The 23199-nt window shown below is 37.5% G+C and overlaps 2 protein-coding genes across 5 annotated transcripts in view; one reads left to right on the top strand and one right to left on the bottom strand.

The window, feature by feature from the left end:
- LOC138942224 (brefeldin A-inhibited guanine nucleotide-exchange protein 3) overlaps positions 1–4624 on the top strand; it is a 15134-nt gene extending 10510 nt beyond the window's left edge. For all 4 annotated transcript variants that reach the window (XM_070312302.1, XM_070312300.1, XM_070312301.1 and 1 more), the window contains exons 20-22: positions 1024–1253; positions 1464–3033; positions 3257–4624. In XM_070312302.1, the coding sequence (XP_070168403.1) occupies positions 1024–1253; positions 1464–3033; positions 3257–3400 (1944 nt within the window). In that variant the 3' untranslated portion in view covers positions 3401–4624. The remainder of the gene's footprint in view (positions 1–1023; positions 1254–1463; positions 3034–3256) is intronic.
- A 1977-nt stretch (positions 4625–6601) lies between these two features.
- The window catches only part of LOC138942368 (protein lozenge), a 38428-nt gene continuing 21830 nt past the window's right edge, over positions 6602–23199 (bottom strand). Inside the window, exons 5-6 of the mRNA XM_070312556.1 lie at positions 8250–8420; positions 6602–7660 (exon numbers count right to left, since the gene is read on the bottom strand). Of these exons, the coding sequence (XP_070168657.1) occupies positions 7185–7660; positions 8250–8420 (647 nt within the window). The 3' untranslated portion in view covers positions 6602–7184. The remainder of the gene's footprint in view (positions 7661–8249; positions 8421–23199) is intronic.

Here is a 23199-nt window from a genome sequence, read left to right as displayed (position 1 = left end):
TATATATATATATATATATATATATATATATATATATATAATATATATATATTTTTTTTTAAACATTTGCACACGCTGGTAGAAAGCACAGGTTAGGCAGAGACGCTTTGACGAGGTTCTTTTCAAAAATTAAATACATTAATTGTACATAGAACCTCAACCGAAGAAAAAAAAAGAATTGCGTAGATACAGTCGTGATATTATCTTTTTTTTTTGTCAAATCTTCTATTGTCTTAAAGAAAGTTTTTTTTTATTTTGTTGTTAAAATCGGTACAAAACATTCTCTCCGAGAATGTTTATTGAATTATTTTCGCTCTTAATAAATCGTTAAAAAATGCCTGAAATATCTTGATAAAAAAACTGATGTGATGAAATTTGTTAGATTTGTTTCTCTTTTTTTGTTCATTTTATTTTGTTATTTGAATTTATATGTATATAGGGAAGGACCTCGTCGCGCTGACTAAAATATAATTTCAATTTTACTTGGCACGGTCTTGCGAATCACCATTAAAATCCATGGCTTGGGTCCATGGCTAGAATCTCACTATCACGATAACGTGTACGTAATGATATACGACACCGTATTATAGAAGCTGCAGCTTTCGTAGTGTGCACACATTATCTTGCGACTTGTAAAAAATTTACGGAGTCGCTTTAGACTAAGTGCATACTGTTAATTACTATTGTAATTAAGATTATCTTCACGATCAGTTATATAAAGATCGTGGCGAGCAATATTTAAGTCATGTATGGCAGAAAATATTTTTTACAATTAATTGCTCGAGGCATTTTTGCGCGTACAAGCTTCTCATTAGAAGAACTGATAATGATAGATATAATCTTACTTGCAATCAGAATATTTAAAACATTCAACAATTGCTTCTAAAATTAGAGATCTGCAAGATATAGAAATTTTTCATAGAGTTCACGAGAATTTTGAGAGAAACTATCTAACTCATACGGTACATTCAAAATGCTGCTTGAAACAAGTTTGGACTTCATAATTCGCGATTGTGTCCTCAGGTGTTCCTTCTGGAAGAACAGACACGCGTCGAGGATGCTTCGCGGTCGCCTGACGAGAGATCGTACGTGTTCCTTTTGTATCCTCCTGCCGTAGGTGCTACTCTCAATCCTGATCTCTACATCATTAGAGTTCAATTGCGCGCGTTAGTGGTTGGACTTTTGGTACACCAGATGTTGCTTCATTGCATCGCGAGTGTCCTCCTACAAGGTGCCGGCACCTCAATTTCAAGGTTCGTACGTCATTATTTCGAAATCTTTAGCAGTACAAATTACTAGATAATCTTTATACAATGTAATATTATGTACTTGTAGTGTGCGCATGCGTGTGTCAGAAAAATTGGTATTAAAGTTATCGATAATTTAATTTAATAAATTTAAAATTTAGTAAAAATATATATATAGAATAATATATAATAATCATGAGGGACATGTTTCCGTAGCTTGTCCCACGTGATCCCGCACTCGACACTGTGCAGCTCGCCTAATCCAAACGTCAAACGCGGTTACCTGTCCCATCTAAATCCGCATCACGTGGAGATCTTTCTTTCCATCTTGGATCTTTCTTACGTCGCTGCGTTGAAATTTGATTGTCGACCTGGCCTGAAGTTTCTAGTGCAGAAGGTGGCGAATCTCGAGCAGCCGGCGAATCTATATCGTCAGGCGGCTGCTGCCTGGACCATCAAGATTATCACGTTATTAGAGCTGTGCTTGGGTGAGATAGAGGAACTAAACGCAACCTTGGAACTGGTCAAGACCATTCTAGGCACAGGACTGAGCGATCGGAAGTGCGTTTATGATGTAAAACATCGGAAGCTCACCAAGTATCTTCGACAACTACGTATGATCTTTGACGAGCTCTGTGAGACCTACGTTGAGGTGGTCCTCGACGAGGACGGTAGGTATACCAAGGTCGATAGTTTCGCGGAGAGAAAAATATTCTTGTTGGTGGCACAGCCCGATGATTATCCCGAGATTACCAGAAAAGAGGCTATCGACGATCGACTTGTTACCAGCACTCCGGCGCCTGTCGGCTCGTTGGAGGAAGAGGTCCCTGACACCCAACTGAACGACCAAGAAGACGACCAGGATGATCCGGATGATATCGACGTGTATAATCCAAATTTGGATGACGAGAGCGGCTTGGAAGAGCTCGGAGTTGAATGTGAGAATGATCCCAGGCCGTTCAGACTGTCGGACTTGGCCGCGGAGTACTCGACTGATTCTGGTCCACAGTCTGAGCCGGAAACCGACGACTCGAGACCGATGTCCAGGCTTGGCTCGGTCACAGAGAAGGTTGTCTATTTCGATCGCTCCGGCGCTACCTCCAGTGAAGATTATATCGATGCCAAATACGATGCTGTGACACCGACGCCTCCCAATATGATGTACAATAGCGATGATCCCCGCTGTAATTTAGAGCCGTTCTGGAAAACAGAGTCGAACGACGCCTCTTCTATGACAATTATGGCAAATGTAAAGATGCTCGATAGGAATCGAGCGTTTTTCGACGAAACCTTTTTATACCAGAAATCATATCCGAAACGACGCGGTAGTGACGTGTGTCCGTTATCTAGACGGAAATCCTTAACGTTCATCACTACGGCGGATCTCGAGAACGCGGATAAGCCATCGTTGGTCGTAGAATCCCTGCACCTTCGCCCGAGATCGGTGATGGAGCTTCGCGAAACGAGACGTCCAACCTGGACGACGTCCAGTGAGCCTCCCGAACCGGAAACAAATCGAAATATCAAAGAGGAGGATGCCAAATCTTCACAGATTCTTGAAAATATAGACGAACTGCTGCGCGAATACGAACGCAGCAAGCGTGGCTTTAGAACGAATCCCTTTTTGCGGGACGAAGATAAGGAAATAAGTGCAGCCGAGAGCCAGCCGATTACCAATCAGGAGGTGGAGTTTCACCGGACAAATGTTAATAAAGATAGCGAAGCCCACAGGAAAGCATGGGCGGATACCTTGAGCACTGCGCTGGAATGGGCCTTAGCTTTGCCAGTAAGTGTACAATACATTATATAACTTACATCGCGTCGTAAAAGATTCCAATATCAATCTCAAAATTGTAGATATAAGCATTCTTCTTCGAGTGAATAATTTGATTTTTCAAATAAGAGTATTTATGAGTAATCGTACAAGTCTGTAAATCATTTACGTTATTATTTTTACATTCCATTTTATCGTTCCTTCACCAGACCTGTCTTGGATACTTGTTTTGCAGGATGAACGATTGGCACCGTTACTTCCAGTTTTCGTAGGCGGCGTTCGAACATTAACCAGGCACGCCGTAGATCAAAGTCTGAAGCAGCGTCTCTCGGCTCTCTTCCATCGTATCGCCGTGCTTTATGGATTGACAAATAATTAATAGCGATTACATTTTACGCGCAATCGCAGCATTAGATTGTAAGACTCTCCGAAAAGCTGAAAAAGGAACGATTCGATATATTTGTGATATATAATTTATTCTTTCCATATTCTTCATTGTTACTGCGATGAAGCTATTGCTTACAAAATCCAAGAGAGAGAGAGAGAGAGAGAGAGAGAGAAAGAGAGAGATGAAGTAGGATTCATTAATGTATCTCATTTGCGATCAAATTGAGAGAAGATTATAGGATCAATGTAAATTATATCGAATTTGAAAATGAAAAAAAACATGTGTGCGACGCGTTCCCGTTTCCGCACGCGGATCTTCATTTCTCTCCCCGCGTCGACACGTCGGAGACAAGGATTTTATTTACGATCCATTCCGCACGCACATCCCTCGATTCTCATTTTATGCTCTTTGGGCTTAACTGTAGTTTGCGGTTCGGTCGTAGTGCCGGGTGTAGCGCCCGGATTTTTGCTTCCAACACGTAGAGCTTGAGAACGCGGGCGACTCGTCTCGGGAATAGCGGACGGTATTGGCACACACTCCTCTGTTCACTTGCCAAAACGACATCTCTCCAAGAGTGAAACGTACGTTCTCACAAACGTTATTTTTTATACGCAGCTTCTCCCGTCGGTACAGATACTCGCGATTATTTATCGCGCATTTTCATCTTTTCATGAAAGAATAGAATGAAAGATGTCTCGACGAGACGTTAGCAGCGGATTATATTAGAGCGCGACTATATTTTATTATATACAACGTAATTGAGACATATTGCTGGCGTAAATCTAATTAAGATTATAATGTAATGTATCATTTGTTGTAATTTTATTATTTGTTGATTCAATTTGTATTTCTCGTTTTGTGCAATTGACACGTAGAGATAATATAATTGAACGTTGTGTGTATATTATATCAGATATTATCTCCAATGTTTCTCTATGTACGGTATATTCCATAAACGTTGTAAATGTTGTTGAGCATCAGATGGTTTAAAAATGGAGGGATTAATAATTGATAATAAAACGTGCCTATATACATCCCTTGTTTTTCCCCTTCAAAAATATATCTAGATGTATGAGAAGTAGATATGATTGAAAAAAATCGTTATGAATCAATATACAGCTGAAGCACGTCCATGAAGTATATATATGACAGTTTGCAAGTGAAATGTGTATCTGATGAAGATGTGTACGAATGTTAAATAAATAAATTCGAATATTTGAGGTACATACACATACATACACATTATTTTGAATTTAAATTATCGTTTTGTACGCGTCCTTGAAGATGTTTTTTTTTTTTTTTTTTTTAAAGATCTAATTTTAATTTCTGATATCGATAATATATCTTGAATTGTATCGTGAATTCTTCCTTATCGTTAAATATGTTGTTAAGATTGGATGTGTATTATCTTTTTCCACAAAAAATAATATTTTAGGAGCTTCTAGGATGCTTAAAAAGACTGTTTTTTTTTTTCTCGATCGAGGTCGCGGGTATCGCGCGATTTATTTCCATCGGCCATGCTCGGCTGGTACCAAAGATGTCGACCATTTCCTGCCGAGACGAAACGTATTTCAGTTCGTCTTAACGGGCGCAGAAAAGGGCGGGAGACACTCTCGTCTGCGGTCGACTGCGAGTCGAGTCATCCTCGTAAAGAGAGAAGCTTACGAGCGACGACCGCCTCGGCTTATTCCGTGGTTTTATTCGTTGCGTCCCATTCGCAAGATGCGTCGAGGCTGTAAACATCGCAGCAAAGGAGAGAGAGAGAGAGGAGGAGAGAGTAAGAGCGAAAGCAAGAGAGAAAGAGAGAGAGAGAGAGAGAGAGAAAAGTGGGAGAAGAGCGAAGAGATATCTCTTCCGAGTGCGAAGTCGTCGAAGTAGGAGAAATTTTTGTTCGGCTTCTTCCGCGGCCATTATCAGCTGCGATTCTGATTGCAACGTCATCGTATTCTTTCCCGTTTGATCTACTTTCAAAAGAAGAAGAGAAAATGTATTTAATTTATGCACACTCTTCAAACTCTTCACTCTTATTTCGATTTTTTTCAATAAACAGAAAACGTTTAAGTTACAGACTATATATGATTATTTATAATTAAAATACCATGATATTTCTTCTTATGTCTTTTAAATCGCTTCTCTGATACTCCTTTTTTTCGCAGTTATTTACAGAAACGAACAACGCGATTATTAGGGTAGAGAGGGAAAGAGGGTTACTTACTGAGAAATGGACGTTAAGCTTGTTATTATACCTTTGATTCCAGTTACGAAGATTACTTCGTCGTCGTATATACATTGTCAAACGGTAAAATGGTCGAGAAGACGCTTATTAAGTTCTTAGCCACGTAGTAATTTAACATCAACGTACGTTTAGAAGAGACAATCTTCTATTATTTTCTATTATTTCCTGTGTCGAATACGACGGACTGGTACGTTTTTATGACGCGTTACGTCTCTGGATTTCGAATTTAAAATTTCTGCATAATTTCCAAATCTAATAAATTAAATAACTAAACGATTGATTCGTTAGAAGATAAATTAAAAATTGAGAAATAAAGATCAGAAAATTATGTGAATGTAATTTATCCGATCCTTTCACTTTTCAATCAATATGCGAATAATCTTAGAAACGATTGCGCCTTGAATTGTAATTTAAATAAATTAATTTAGCTACTTTGATTGTAAATTTTTTCGTAAAACAAATAAATTAATTATCGCGCACAAAGCGCATTGGATTAATTTAGGCGAGACAAGGTTTAAAGATTTTGCTGACACGAAGCAGCGCAGGGTGACTCGCTAATAAAGGGACGCAGCGAAACGACGAGCCGGCGATGTCGCGACCAGACAGACCGCAACTATCCATCCGTTCGTCATTTCCAGCGTGCTTTAAATATTAAATAGAGCTCACTGCGCTCGTAAAAAGGGTTATCCGTTCCCCCGCGATGGGAGAGACGACGACGTTGCCCCTCCCTTCTCATTCACCCTTATGATGCGAACAAAACTTTTTTCTATTTGAAAAGACAATCAGAATGTATTGTTCTATTCGTCGTATCTTTCTAAAATTAATTCGTGCGAAAAAGTTGAAAAAAATTTATTTATGCACGAATAAATGTAGAAGGAATCATTTTTAGTTCTGATATCATGGTGAAACTTTTTTATAAAACGTTAAGTAAAAGGATTTAGGAACCTATCGGGCAAGACTTTATTTCATTTCTGAAAATATTTGTGTATTTACAACGTTACAGCGTTTGACTAATATCAAGAATCAAACGGTATTCTCACGGCTCGATTTTATATCGAAAACGTGCAAATAGTCACTGATTAGTCTCACGTTTCGATTAATCGAGATGAGTCGAGGGACATTCGAGATCTATCCCGTTGATCCTCTCGTTGATTTTTCATAAGTTGTGCATTTTATTTTATTTATTTTTTTTTTTTTAACCAAAGTTTCTCTACTTTATCTCACACACTCGACGTGAACGAGTCAATAATTTTCACTTTCATACGCGATCACTTACTTACGAAACACCGGATATCGCTTATTCCCATTGAGTTTTCACAGTTGCGACAACTCGCACGGATGGTTGCGAATGTTGGAAGGAGTTGGCTGACAGCAAATGACGGAGTGTCTCGCTATCTTTGTTCGTCGATATTTATATGTCGTCACTGCACTAACCAGAGATTACATTGCCACAATCAGAAACTCGCGTATTAAAAATTCACGCACGATAATGTCGCTGACGATTTTGTATAATCATATCGGTAGACACCTCTTCTTCTCTTAGTATGGTCTCCATACGTCGTTCCTCTGCTCGCTCTCCTCTCCGAGCACGCCAATTTCTCGGATGCTGCTGATGGTGAGATTGCCGCCCGCTATGGTGACCTGTTCCTCGCTCAGATCGCCATGCAGATGTAAATGTATCTGATTCTGATTGACGGTGCTGTAGAGCTGAGGATAGAGGACCATGGGCGTCGGACCTGTGATGTAATTCTGACTCGGATTGTTGTAGTAACCTTGATAATTGGGATTGTAATTGTGGGAGGCCACCGGGACCGGAGTGGCCGGACCAGGTGTCCAGGAACCGTAGTGATAACCGGGACTGCCCGCATTGCCCGTAGCACTGCCGGCGAAGATGTCAGGGTCGCTTGGCCTGGTCGGCACCAGCGGCAAGGAGGTGGTCGGCGAAGTGCCGTGTCCCGAGTACATGGACACGCAGTTCGGCGTATAGGTATCCTGCTGATTCTCCGAAGAAAGTACTGCAAGCGAGAAAGAATATCGCTTCGAATTCCCAACTCTTCGTTCGAGAAGACAATTCAATGTTGCAAGGCCTTATATAAGGAAAATTTTCTAATGAGCAATAAATTGCGCGAATGTAAAACGATTATTACCTATTAATAACATTTGCATTCTTGCGAAAGATCTTTTCCAAGATTTTACTGTTGCTGTAATTCGCGGCCTGTAAAGCATGTTTTGTCCATTTCGAGTTTTATTATGATTTCCATCTCTCTAAATTACTAGCAAGATGGCTTTACCAGTTTCCATATCTGGGAAATCGAGTGTAATATAGTTTCTAAAATAGATACAGATTAAATATACCCCCCCCCCTTCCCACCCCTCCCTCCCCTCCCCTATCCCTTTCAGATTGCACGTTACAAACGGAGATCGCATGTCGCGGAGTTTTTCCTGGAACGAATCATGCGTCAGAATGTAATTAAATCGTCGTAGGTGTTTCTTAATTAGCAACGCGTCGGCGAATTGCATTATGCGGATCAGCGATGTAAATTAGTTCAATTTTTTTTTTGTATTGCATTGTTTTTTATCGTATTGTATATTAATTGATCGTACCGGTTGGCAATGGTATCGGTTCCGTCGTCGGATGATGCGACAATGATTCTCCTGGATACGAGAACGCACCGCCTGGTAAAGGGGAATAGGACCCGCTGCTACTGACTGGAGGAGCCGGATAAGTCGGCGCTGTAGATGGATAAGTCCATTCCGTGGTACCTATACCCGTATCTGTAACAGAAGAAATTATTTTTCCTTTAGAATCGACTAACTAAGCAGATAAAATGACGATAAATATTTTACCGAGACAATACTTTTACCGTTTATCTCCATCAATTTAATATCACATACAAATATATATATATATATATATATTCTGTCTTAATTTTTTAATAATTTCAATATTTGATAAATTCATTAGTTTAATAAATTTATTATTCAATATCCTCTCTTAATTTTTTAATAATTTCAATATTTAATAAATTTATTATTTGGATAAATTCATTATTTAATATTCTTTTTCTTATATTTTTATTAAATTATATATATATATATATATATATATACAGGGTTGGGAAGTAACGCATTACTTGTAACGCCGTTACCGTTACAGTTACTTTTTTTCGGTAACTGTAACGGTAATGGCGTTACAAATTTTATTTGTAACGGAAAAAGTAACTTCGTTACATTTTTCGGTAACGAGTAACGAATTTAACAGTTACTTTTATCGTTACTTTTTTCAAATTTTTTGATTTATTTAAGATATTATTCTTGCTATTGTGCATGATAAAATTTTTATCTTAACCGTAAAGCCGTAAGCAAATCGACCAATTAGCATTCTTATTATGTTGTAAAAATGCTTGAATGTGATTGATCAACTTATGGCTCTTGCAGACCAGTGCGATGACGCGACGCGCGATATCCAATGAGAGCTTTATCTTTTCGGAAAAGCAGAGCTCTCATTTACTACCAGTTCTAAGTACCTTGCAACAAAAATTAGAAAATCTCAATAAATCTGACCTTATAGATTGCCATTCATTAGTTGAAGCTATTCAGCAAAGTTTAAATAAAAGGTAACTTATTAATTTGATTAATACATATGTTATTTAAATTTTAAATAAGGATTTAATTGAAAAATATTATTTTATTTTAAACTATTGATTCAAAAGTATTAATTTCAATAAAACAAACAATGTCGCTTAATTTACTATATTTGATTTTAGATTTCTTACGATATTTGAAACAAAAGAATTAATAATAGCAGCATGTTTACATCCAAAATTTAAGTTAAACTGGTTAACCGGAGAAAAAAGAAAACGTGCTGAAAATTACTTGGAGGATTTATTGGGAATCCGATCGATTGAAAATTCTTCAAAAGCTGGAAAATCTGACGATCACGATGATTTTTTCATTTTTGAGCAAAAAACGGTGCAAAATGAATCTGAACGAGAAGAATTGCAACGGTTTTTAAAATCAAATAATTGTAATATAGAAATGTTAAACGACTATCCAAAACTTAAAAAACTTTTTATTAAATATAATACAGCTCTACCAAGCAGTGCATCTGTAGAAAGAATGTTTAGCATCGGTGGCTCTGTATTAACACCACAAAGAGGGCATTTAAATGACGATACTATGGAGCAACAAATTTTATTAAAAATTAATAAAGAATTTCGATAAAATTTAATCATTTATTTTGTAATAAACCTTGAATGAAATCTTGCTTACAATTTTTTAAAAGTTTTTCTTATGCAAAATAATTTATTAGTTTGTATTGTAAAAAAGTAACGAAAATTGTAACGACTCGTTACTTTTTAGTAACTGTAACGGTAACGAGTTACTTTTATAAAGTAACTTTTCCAACCCTGTATATATATATATATACATATAAATATATAGAAGAATATTGAAGGATATATGGAAGAATATTAAATAATGAATTTATTATGTATATATTGTATATATATATATATATATATATACGAATTTTTAATACAATACTATTTGATGGAGATAAAAGATAAGAAAGCATTGTCTGGTAAAATATTATTAACGAAGAAAAAAAATATATATATATATATATCTTTTTTTAATTTTTGAATAAAATCAATATTTAAAAATTAATTCAAGAAAAACTAAATTGCTGGGACATATGCCGTGAAACACGCTTCTTAAAATGCGCAGCAAATTGCATGAGACGGTAACGGAGTTTCGAGTGAGTAACAACTGGCAGATTAATTGACATGAGTCACGAATCGAAGAAGTCGCGACGGAAGTTTTAAGCGCTCGGCTGGTAGTGTGAACGTGTGTACGTGTATCGTACACGCGTGTGTCTCGTGAGATGCACGCATGGCGAGAAGATTAAGATCGTTAGCAAGTAAGGAGCGACGTGATTGCGTAACAATCCCGATAATAAAAAAATCCCAATCGTTCGCGATCGAATAGTCCGTATGACTTTCGTATCGTTCTCCTGACTCTTCTTGTATTAGGTTTTCCTTGTCGCATACGCCAAGTATGGCAATATTCTTGTATATTTCAGTCGTGGCTGAAATCATTTTCACAATCAGGAACACAAGTTTTATAATTGCAATCTGCCGTACCTTCTCTTCTCTCCACGAGACTTCGCTTCTAGGAAAGAAACTCAAATCACGATTCCGCGCATCGGTCGACTCTATTTGTAGAAAATATTAGTAATATTATTTTATATATATCCTGCATCTATCTCTCTCTCTCTCTCTCTATCACTAGAATATGCATCGTAAAGTACCGGGATTTTCGAAACGATAAAAACGTTTCTCAGGCGATAGAAACTGATGGAAAATCCGCGAAAAGGATGATGAATCTCATCAACGGACGAATCGGGATCAGCTGATGACAAAACTCGATTCTCAACATGTTCATCATCAATTTCGTTTCAGAAATTTCTTCATCAACTTATAATTATTTGTCACACGTTTCAAAATTTCTTTCTTTACTCCAAGCTTTTTTACGTAAAATCTGAAGGTCTTCAAGTTTTTTTTTCTTCTTCTTCAAGAAGAAGAAGAAGAAAAAAAAATTGTTGAGAGAAAAATTAATTGAAAATTTGTCTCGAGAAACTTTAGAGTTCAGATTTACGTCGTGAAAAATTGCCAACTCATCTCAACTGTCTTTTCGCAAAGAGATACGTATATTATATCCCAGAAAGTGATTTCGAAACTACATGCTCTGCGTGACTGTTGATAGAACCTCTGTTAACACAACACGTGTTTAATGATAATTATACCTTGCAGCTATGCTAAATATTTCGTTCGCACATAGCTTCGGAGAAAATTAACACGAAAGTCATCGGAATTACCTCTTTTACGTACAAGCAGTTGGGAAATACCTGTATCACATACGAGAGAAAACTATTTATATGCAAAATATCTTCCTCTCTCGCACAAATTCATTTGTCGTAATCTTCTACACACATAAGTATCTCCTATTTAATAATATTTTCCCGGAATATATCAGCTGTTGCGTTGTATTTGTGATACTGTCAATTTGTAAATTGACATTTTCATTTGTCGAGTATTTTCCCGAGCGACTATTCTAATTTTTTAAATAGAAATGCACGAGTCCAAGTCATTGACACGCGAGTGACGAGTAATATAAATTTCAGAGATAACTGAAATCGGCCGAGTTCGATCTACCACGAGGCTAGGTCGAGGTCGGGACCGATCGGGTAAAACTGTCGTTACGCCTACCGAGAGCGGAAGGTCGAGGTCGTTTCGGAATTCTCAAAGGGGACCGCCTTGGTAAGGCGCTCGAGGGGCTGATTACCGAAAATGGCAGCGTATTTGCCGCAATTACCGGAACAACGGTAACAAAACAAAGGCCCAAACACACCACTCTAGTCAGATCGGTGTCGGCACAGGACCATCTGTTGGATAATAGTCCGTTTCCCCCGATCCGGTTCTCGCTCTAGGAGCGAACGAACGAGAAGAGGAGAGAGAGAGAGAGACTTTCGATTCCATTCAAGATGACTTTTTCTGTTCTCTTCTTCCTCTTTTTTTTTTTTTTGCTTGGCAATGTTTCATTCGCGCGGTGACCATACGTTTCGAATCTCTTTTTCAGATAGTTTTAAACGTTTGCGTTTTAATTTGCGCTATTCCGGATACAACACTACATTATTATTAATCACATTCATGTTGCAACAATATAATGAGTAATGGAAGAAGATTTTAGATTCGAAAGTCCTTCGAAAATTTTTCGAAATAACTGATCCATGCGCGATCTATGATTTAATATCGAAGAACCCAATATCCGGTGACAAGAACAGAGACAAACGAATCAATAATGGCGATCGTTATTTAATTAATAATCTCTATAACGATCGACATGACGCTTCTCTATTTCATCAGTCGTCTTTGTCAGTTTGACATTCGGCATCGAACAGCTGATCGTCACGGTAATGCTCGCGCCGTCGCCGTTGACCGATTCTCTGGAGACGACCTCTTCTTCTTGCTCTTTAAGGATCGCAGAGTTGTAGTCCCCATCGTCATCGATCCTGACCGAAAGAACGCACGAGTCCCTGACCAAAGAAACTCCGAGCTGTTTACTGCAGCCTCATCTTTCTCTCTCTCTCTCGCGCATACACTCCGCGGGTGTGAAACCACAGTGAGGTGGTTTTGGTGCTTAGTCCTCCGACCAGCCATCTACTTAACGAACCGTCCATCGACCGCCGTCATTTCGTCGTTTCTCGGTTTCCCTCCCATCTAGCCGCCGCCCCCGCTCTTCCCCCTTCTACCCTTTTGCGGGGAGAAGAGACGGCAGAGTCTCTTCTCCCCGAGGTGCTACCGCTATTCGGCAGTTGGATCAACCTCATCTTCTCGCTACCGATAATCGCTTAAAATCGTTCAGAGATCTCTTCTCGGCGCTCTAAGAGAAGAGAGCCAGCTCTCGACCTTGATACTCGTAAACTATATGCAAGTTGCACATTTTCCCGTCAGCGTGACATAAAAATCGGACTCTGTCTCTCGTCCTTGGGCTATTGAATTCTAATTAGATGATCGAAGCTGATTGGAATTATTACGCCGATAATCTAAAGTTATTTTTTCCTCGTCCTCTGGATATAAATGTTTTCCTGTAACGAGATGAAATTTTTCCTCGAAGTCGAGGAAAGAGAGCGAGGACGAGAAAAAGAGTGTCGTCGAGAGTTCGATGCGCTTTCAGCGAACATCGGTTCCACCTCGTCGACCTCGTCCTTCGATGATGTAGCGAGATTTTAGAATCCCCAGCGAGCCGAGATCACAGCCGTTAAGAGCTCAAGAAGTTCTGAAGTGGGGCTTCTCGGTTCCCACCGAGATAGATACTCGTTCGGTCGCGTAATGTAAGTCGATATTGCCTCGATGTATATTGCGAGTTTCTTGTCTATATATGCGATCGATATATCGTATAATATACAGGCCGGCCTTATAAACCGGCCTCGTAACGTACCGAACGAGAACGCGAGGAAGTCTTACTCGGAGGAAACTCGCGCGTATCGCTTACCGTCCATACGATTTCTTCTTATACCGAGTATCCTGTCTCGAGGATAGTGTTTCTTCTCGGGGACATTGGCAATCTCGGCAGAGATCCTGATCTGTCCACCGTCGCCTCGCGTCGCTTCAACGTCTTCACATCTCGTCGAGAGAAAATATCCAAAGAGCGGAGCTCTTCCAACATCGTGAAAAATTTATTAAATAAATTGTCAAATATTTTATGGTGATAATGCGCATAAAATATATTTTATTGTGATATTTTCTATAAAACTAATATCCAAAGTTTCGCGAAAAAAATTATAATGCAACAAATATATCAATATTTTTCCTAACGACTTAAAAATCCAATTTATTTTAGAAAATTAAAAAATTGATACTTTTATACATTTTTGAAAATATGATGTCTGAAGGATGTCTTTCAAAGTATATTGGAAAGTTCACACAATTGACGGATGAGTTACAAGACTTTGAATAGGCATTTTTTTCAAAACACTATTTTCAAAGTCAAAGTGACGGATATCTTGTACCAAATAGCTTCAGTTTTCTTAAATGAAAGAGGAGACTTTTTTTAGAGATACTAAACCCAATTATATATATAAAATTTAAAAAATTAATATTTAATTTTTATCTGGCTTTCAGGAAATGAATAAGTTTCAGCAGAATTGAAATATCTAATTTTAAAATAGCATTGCTTTGTTATTTTTCAATTTTTTTCTAATGAAATTAGATTCGGTATTCCGAAAATATTCTTCGGAATAAAACTAGATCAAGTATTATCATTCAGGCAATTACACGAGAGGCAGCACCTGTCACACCGTTGAGTCATTCATTTTTAAACACGCTACACGCAGAGGCTCGTATTGAACAAAAAAATCTAAATATTCAAAAATTAAAAAATACTCACGTACTATTTGAACTTCAATGAGAACGCCAGACAAATCAATTTCTAATATTTTTCAAAAAAAATTTTCTAAAAGTTAACAATATTTCATACTGCTCGGCCCTTAAATTAAATCGAACTGGATACGCGAAACGAAAAGAAGCGCGAGGAGATTCTTTCCCATCTCGCGATAATTCGATTACGCACATTGTTCCCCTGCATTTCACATCAATACTCTCCTGCGGGAGTCAGTAAGCCGGGACAGGTTCAATCTGCGAAACCGAGATCGACGATGCCGCGCGCTCTGCTCGACTTCAATGACCATCGCCGATAATTTCATTCGCTCGGCTTGCAACTCTCGCGCCTCTAACTCCCTCCCCTTCCGCCAACCCTCGTCTTCGCCCCGCAACCCCGCTCTCATTCACGCTCTGCCATTCATTACCCGCGCGTTCCTTTATCTCGCTGCATCCCGGCTATTCCATTCAATTCGCGGACGCTGCAAATTTGCAAGAGGAGGAAATCTGTTTAGCGTAACGTCGCCGGCCGCAGAGCTCGGGAGTCTCACGCACGCACGCACGCACGCATCGTGCCGTAATTTGCCTCGGGCCGGGATTTACAATAGGGCCCCGGATTTAGGTGTCGAAATAAAAAAAAAAGCCGATCGACGAATTTGGCCCTTTCCCCCCCTCCCCCTCCCCCTCTCTCTCTCTCTCTTCGTCTTCACTTCTATCTTTATCCGATAGTCTTTGGTGTTTGGGCTTTCTCTTGATATGATCTCTCTGAGGCCGTCAGGATTACCGCTCTCGTGCGTCTTCCTTCTTCGCGCTCAATTTTCAGGATGAATGAAGAACGTAGCATGAATGGCGTGACCCGATGATGCGCCCGGAAATGCTGAGGTCTTACATTGAGACCGGAATATCGTAATAATTGCTCTCGATACAAAGGCCCGATCGTGGTTAACGAAAGATGCATGAATAAAAAGGGCTATTAAATTAATCAATAAGAAAAAATACGGCAAGTGTTTCTGTACACATTATACAAAATTTTCATTTTGCGGACTCTATTGTTATTATTTATTAATCATCTGTTAATAATAAATAATAAATATTAATATCAAATAATGATTAATAAATATTAACATTAAAATCCACAAAATGCAAATTTTAATTATATATATCTTAATTATATAGATATTAATAGATGATAAATATAATTTTGTCAATTCTTAGATTTTGATAAATAAATGACCGTCTTATTCGCACGAACATGTCACCTCATTGTTAAGCGCCGGTGTGAGATTTCATGAACGGAGTTTCCGGAGGTGTACTCGTAATTTTGTACGTTAAACGTTTTCGCAGGACCGCCTGAAAAGTGGGCGCTGAAAGGAAGCGACTTACAATTACATCTCTTCGGCTTCTGAAAGGACGGTTGGTTATTTATTGTGTCTTTGAAAAGCGACGGAAAGGATAATTGAGGTAACAGTATGTCTCGCGAATAATATACCACCTATATATGCATCCATTGCCCTCGTAAAGGTAACATTTCATGTGCAGTGAAAAGCAGCAGCGGCAGTTTAGAAAGTAACTAGAATCGGTGACGTACTTCCCGCGCAAGTTTTTGCTGTTTCAAGTTCATCCCGTTGAACAGCAAAGCAGTAAAAGCTGTGTTTTGGTCAGGGTTGGGAAGTAACGCGTTACTTGTAACGCCGTTACCGTTACAGTTACTTTTTTTCGGTAACTGTAACGGTAATGGCGTTACAAATTTTATTTGTAACGGAAAAAGTAACTTCGTTACATTTTTCGATAACGAGTAACGAATTTAACAGTTACTTTTATCGTTACTTTTTTCAAATTTTTTGATTTATTTAAGATATTATTCTTGCTATTGTGCGTGATAAAATTTTTATCTTAACTGTAAAGCCGTAAGCAAATCGACCAATTAGCATTCTTAAAATGTTGTAAAAATGCTTGAATGTGATTGATCAACTTATGGCTCTTGCAGACCAGTGCGATGACGCGACGCGCGATATCCAATGAGAGCTTTATCTTTTCGGAAAAGCAGAGCTCTCATTTACTACCAATTCTAAAAGTACCTTGCAACGAAAATTAGAAAATCTCAATAAATCTGACCTTATAGATTGCCATTCATTAGTTGAAGCTATTCAGCAAGGTTTAAATAAAAGGTAACTTATTAATTTGATTAATACATATGTTATTTAATTTTAAATAAGGATTTAATTGAAAAATATTATTTTATTTTAAACTATTGATTCAAAAGTATTAATTTCAATAAAACAAACAATGTCGCTTAATTTACTATATTTGATTTTAGATTTCTTACGATATTTCAAACAAAAGAATTAATAATAGCAGCATGTTTACATCCAAAATTTAAGTTAAACTGGTTAACCGGAGAAAAAAGAAAACGTGCTGAAAATTACTTGGAGGATTTATTGGGAATCCGATCAACTGAAAATTCTTCAAAAGCTGGAAAATCTGACGATCGCGATGATTTTTTCATTTTTGAGCAAAAAACGGTGCAAAATGAATCTGAACGAGAAGAATTGCAACGGTTTTTAAAATCAAATAATTGTAATATAGAAATGTTAAACGACTATCCAAAACTTAAAAAACTTTTTATTAAATATAATACAGCTCTACCAAGCAGTGCATCTGTAGAAAGAATGTTTAGCATCGGTGGCTCTGTATTAACACCACAAAGAGGGCATTTAAATGATGATACTATGGAGCAACAAATTTTATTAAAAATTAATAAAGAATTTCGATAAAATTTAATCATTTATTTTGTAATAAACCTTGAATGAAATCTTGCTTACAATTTTTTAAAAGTTTTTCTTATGCCAAATAATTTATTAGTTTGTATTGTAAAAAAGTAACGGAAATTGTAACGACTCGTTACTTTTTAGTAACTGTAACGGTAACGAGTTACTTTTTAGAAAAAATAACGGTAACGGTAACGAGTTACTTTTATAAAGTAACTTTCCCAACCCTGATTTTGGTTATATATGTACATATATTCTAAAGTATGGAATCACCAGAGGTAAGTTTGTAGCAACTATAATTATAAGAATAAAAACCTACTAGTGCTCTTACTCATTTGGTTATATCTCGATTAATATCGAGATTAACGATTTAAAACACTGCAGAAAAGCTATTTTATAGACAGCGCAGCAATTCTGTAAAATCACCAAACAATTCTAGTTAGTTACTAAACTGCCGCTGCTTTTCACTGCTCATGAAATGTTACCTTAATTTTGAGATTGTGTTTCTTTGAGACGCTGCGATGGCGATCGTTTGTCATACTCAAGTATTTTTCAATTCGATACATCGCTTTCTAAATAAAACGAGAGGATCTCGTAAACACTGTAAACTGTTGCATAATCGGGTTTACAAATAAATAGCTCGGTCCTTAAATGCGGCTAAAGCAGGCAAGAAAGTAGACAATACAACAGAAGATATAAATCGAAGAGGCTTTCATTAAATGACACTGCTACTTCCAGGAACAGAGTCCCTCTCGGCTGCTAGAGACTACAATCTTGCAGCTCGAGCTCGACTTGGTTTAAACCAGTATACTAAAATTCCTTGTATCGAAGTACAGTAGGGTCACAGAAGGCCTTTCATTAGGATATGGGCCGACGGAAGGTGGCCGCGTAGGTGGCCTTGCCTTCCTTCTAGATACAGTGATTACAGAATTTCCTTTCCGTTTCTTCAAACTTTTCTAATATCCATTATTCTTATTAATATAACGTTACTTTTATATCTTTGCAGGATTTAATTTTTATACAGAAAATAAAACGTGATATTATCGATGAATTATTGCCATTGATATCAGATTTATTAAACGTTGACGTCTTATTTTGGAAAATACTGTTTATTTTTTAACAGGGTTGGCCAGAAAAGTCCATTGAGTAGAAAAAAAACCAAATTCCGTTTTGCCGGTCTTTGTCAAAAAAAACTATAAAAATAACTAATACGTAACGCTAAATATATATTTATATAACTTTAAGGAAAAAAAAGATATTTTTGTTTTAATCAATGAATCATCACTATAGCTAATCACTATAGTTTAAAAAATAAGATTAATGTAATAATAAAGCCTTTCTTAATTCAAATCAATGTGCGAAATTTTTAAAACAAAAACTTTACACAGAGATGTTATTAAATTTTATATTAATTTTTAGTTTAATAAGAGAAGTGTAATAGTATTAGGTGTACACCTTTGCTTCCGCCGTTTTCCTATAGATGGCTTTAGCGGTAAGTAGCGGTCGAAATAAATAGATCATAGACGTCATGCGATAAACTTGGGCATCTGTCGACATAACCCCATAGAAACATTAGTCGATTTGTGTCCGCATCATAAAGTTATTCTCGATTGAAAATGTCAGTTTACGAGCCAAATTCTCGTCATTTGCGGGAGGTTTTAATTTTCTGCTTCAATATGAAGAAATCTGCGGCTGTGGCTCATCGAATGCTCTCAAATACTTATGGTGAAGCCGCTATTAGCGAAAGAACGTGTCGCGAGTGGTTTCAACGCTTCAAGAACGGTGATTTTCACGTCGAAGACCGGCATAGCGGTGGAAGAGAGAAGGTTTTCGAAGATGCGGAATTGGAGGCATTACTTAATGAAGACTCGAGTCAAAGTCAAAAAGAATTGGCACGATCATTGGGAGTGACTCAACAAGCAATTTCAAAACGTATAACCAGTTTTTTACAATAAAGCCTCGAATTTCGGAAAAAAAAACGAAGGAAGCAAAGTTGTACACCTAATAACAGAATAAAAAATTTTCATGAATATAAATCTGTGGTTCGCGTTTATCGTTCAACATCTTCTAACAAAAAATTAATTCATTTACTATGTCGATTCCTAATCTATTGCGGATTTTATATTTTGGATAAAGCTTAAATTAGAAGAACTTTCAATTGACGAATGCAGAGAAATAAAATTTCTATTTATTTTAACATTTCTGATAAAATGACGAAGTTTTCGCCAGGGTTTTTTCCGGAAAATATCGATTTTTAACCACTAGTGTGGATTTTCTTTATAAAATGTGGAATTTTGTCAACCCTCATGCTTTTCGATGATAAGTTTACAGTAGAATATTCCAATATAACGGAAATAACGGCGAAAGCGGTAGCAGTTTGTTAATCAATTGACTACACTCAAGTCGCGCCCGTTGATTGGCTATCAATTAATCCAAGGTAGAAAAGAAGCACGATGCGACGGAGGTGGATCTGGAAGAATTCTTGCCACTCGAGTGAACCGGGTCGGTCTTTCGGATGAACCGTTGGCGATTGTGATCGTTGGTGCCGTTATTATTTTATCGGCCGACAGTGCTCGCTTACTTTTTTCCTGGCGGACCGTAACCGCTTTTTTCGCGAGCCATCACGCACGTACGAATCTGTTTTCGAGTCATCTAATAGCAGCCCGTACGGAAACCAAGTCTGTCAAGCAACTCGCTGAATCTCTAGGCGCATTCTCCACTTTTACAAAATGAACAATAAAAATTACGCATCTTCCCTCCTTCCTTCTCTCACAAGTTTACCCATCTCATTTCTAACACAGCATGTTTGCTCGAATCTTTAAAAAAAATTCCTTGATCTTTCGGGTATTTTCATTCAAGGTTCCAAGTAAAGGGAATATTTTCAAGATTTTTTATCGTATGCGTTTTTAATGCTATTTACTTATATAAAGGAAAAAACACACAGAATCACTTAAGTTTCAAATGCTAAATTTTCGAATATACTGAAAAAAAATAAAAATTGAACAGCTTTCGTAAGATAAACATTTTTCATTTTCTTATCACTAAAATCACGATAAAGAATATGTGCTGCATATATACAATATTTTGTTAAGACGCTGAATATATAGATAAAGGTAGATAAATATTTATAATATATTTTAAATACATAAGTCACTTGGTTTGCCGACTGTTTACAATATGAGCAGAATTATCAAGGAGGGAATTTTTTTAAAAATTTCCTGGGAATTCCAGACTTTCTATGGTTTTTTTTTTTTTTCAGGAAGTAGACCTAACCTAACCTGTGCAAACGATACTAATGATTAAAGTCGATGTCTATGAATATCGGGAGGATTTTTCACTGGTACGTTTCTCGCGGATATTAAAAAATAAATAGCGACAGGTGAGGCATTGTGAGGCAAAATGAAACGATCGAAAGGAAGCATCCATGTCTTCTCGAGCGTGGATCACGTAACTACCATCTCCTTCTCTTTCACCCTCTCTTGTCTTGTCTCTCATTCCTTACCTTCTCTCGCTTCACCCCGAGATACCGTCTCCTTCTTTCGTCGCGTATCCTTCCTATTCTCCGTTCCTTCTCTCTCTCTCTCTCTCTCTCTCTCTCTCTCTCTCTCTCTCTCTCTTTCTCATGCTCGCTTTCCTCTCCTTTCTTCCGTCGACACGATCGAGTTAGTGTACCGGCGATGTTACAGAAGTACAAGAATTTCGTGTAGGAAAAAAAAAAGACCGTGAGCACGGGCTTCCTCCCGATCCTAATTCGTCTACCTCGCCTCGGTACTTCCGCTCACCTTGTTCCCGTTTTAGCGCGCTCCTTGTTCCCGCAAAAATAAAAAGGAGCATGTTCCTTTTCAATTATAGGTAGATACCTCGTCTCCAGACGCATGAAATTTACCGACGATACACGACGGATGGATATCCTTCGGAAAGGATGGGTGGCGATAAGGTTCAAAAAATAAGCTCCAAAATACAGCTTTTTCTTTTTAATACGCAGGATCAATTTTCTTTCATATTTTAGTAAATATAGAAGATATGGAATCTTGAAAAATGCAAAAACTTTTTTTTTTCGTTTTCCATTAAGAAATATATCTTGAGGTCTGACCATCAAAAATCACAAAAAAATCATTTTTTTTTTTAGCATTCGGTCGCAATTTTTTTATAGAGCGCGTTTGTACCACAAAGATTTTCACATATATAATGTATGACTACATAATACACAACATGATTGAAGAAATAATTTATTTGAAGAAATAAACTATCTTATTAATTTGGACATTATTATTTATTTGTTTTATTGATGTATCAACAATATTTCATTAATGCAATCTTATTTAAATATAATTATTGAAAGACAGAAAATGTCTAAATCGTGCTTTTATTGCTGTATAAATAAAGAGTAAATATAACAAAAACAATTGGGGTTGATCGAGGCCCTTATCGTCACCTTTCCTTTTTGAATTTCGTAATTAGTGAGGTCGTATCGAATCGTTCGTGAATCTCTCACAATTACAAGATCTTTTACCTATAGCTATATATATCAGGGTAAAGATAAATCGAGGGGATCGAGTGATGACATTAGGATTCGTGGAATTTCCGGCGTTGACGCAAAATGATGGAAGAACGGATCGACACCGTTCTGGCATGCGTGGAATCTGCGTACTGATCATGGAGATTGAACGCCGAATTTACACGGTGTGCGGTATCCGTGACGAGTATCGAAATGCGAGGCGAAGGAGCGAGTAACACGCATTCGAGGATGACTCAATGATGAAGCATTCGTTCGTACGATTTGGTATCTTCAATCTGATTCACGAAATCAGACTCGGTGAATTGGTAGAGGAATAAGTTTCCTGTAGTAGCGGCGTCTGAGTAAAAGTATGCTAATTCGAATATTTTCTACGAATGGCAGCGATTACGAGGAACACGGTGGAAACTTTAAATCCGCCGGCAAAGGTCGGGATTATTTACGACCTGGTGACGTAAATGGCGCGGGGACGAAACGCGGCGCGAATCGTGAATGACGTTAGAAAGTTCTTTTATCATCGTAAATAAGGAGGGGGGGAAAAAAATGGCATTCCTTGATTTTTAAAAAAAATTTCTTACCGTTATAAAATATAAGAGAAGCTCGAAATATTTTCAGAATGTTTTTGACGTGTATGCGTACGAATGTTTCGGTGAAACGATCTTCGGTGAATCGCTCTTTCTCGCTTCGTTCGTCCAACATGATCCTTTCTACGATTTCAGTTGGCGAATCAACCTTGAATCGATTTGCCCGAGATCGTTTCTCGATCAGTTCAAATCGATTCGAGCCAATATCCTTGATTGGGGGCCGTTTCAGGTTTTCGGCTCATCCTTGCACAATCCGCGTCAACTTTCAATAATACGATGTGCATTTTTCTGTTTTATTTATAGATATTTTAATGAGATTATTGACTGACAGATGATTCTGACAATATGCATAAAATTATTCAATATAACAGTAATTATTTTCTGGAAATTTTGAAAATTTCTTAAGAGAGTAGAAATCAATAAGACAACACCGTTCGTTTAAGATCTCGTTTGCTCATCGTTAATGATGAATTTTTGGATTCAAATATCGAAAGTTAAATTGACGGTAGGAGCGACGATGAGAGAGAAGCGCGGGCGGAGGAGAGACAATCCATCTCCAGTGGCCTGGAACTCGCATTCGATCGTCGCGTGGGAAAAAGCTGAATGCGTCCAAGCGAAGGGTTCGATTCCATTTCGAGGGTTCACCCATTCTACAATTCGTTACCAGAAATCTCTCTCGTGCCAACTTGCTTCTTAATTCATATTCGATAATGTAAGTATAAAGTTTATAGCTTTTAAAGATAAATA

This window comes from Polyergus mexicanus, unplaced genomic scaffold (genome assembly GCF_030449975.1).
Source record: "Polyergus mexicanus isolate NDT 795.1 unplaced genomic scaffold, iyPolMexi1.0 SCAF_22, whole genome shotgun sequence".
NCBI classification, from domain to species: Eukaryota; Metazoa; Arthropoda; class Insecta; order Hymenoptera; family Formicidae; genus Polyergus; species Polyergus mexicanus.
This window is presented reverse-complemented; position numbering and strand designations above follow the sequence as displayed.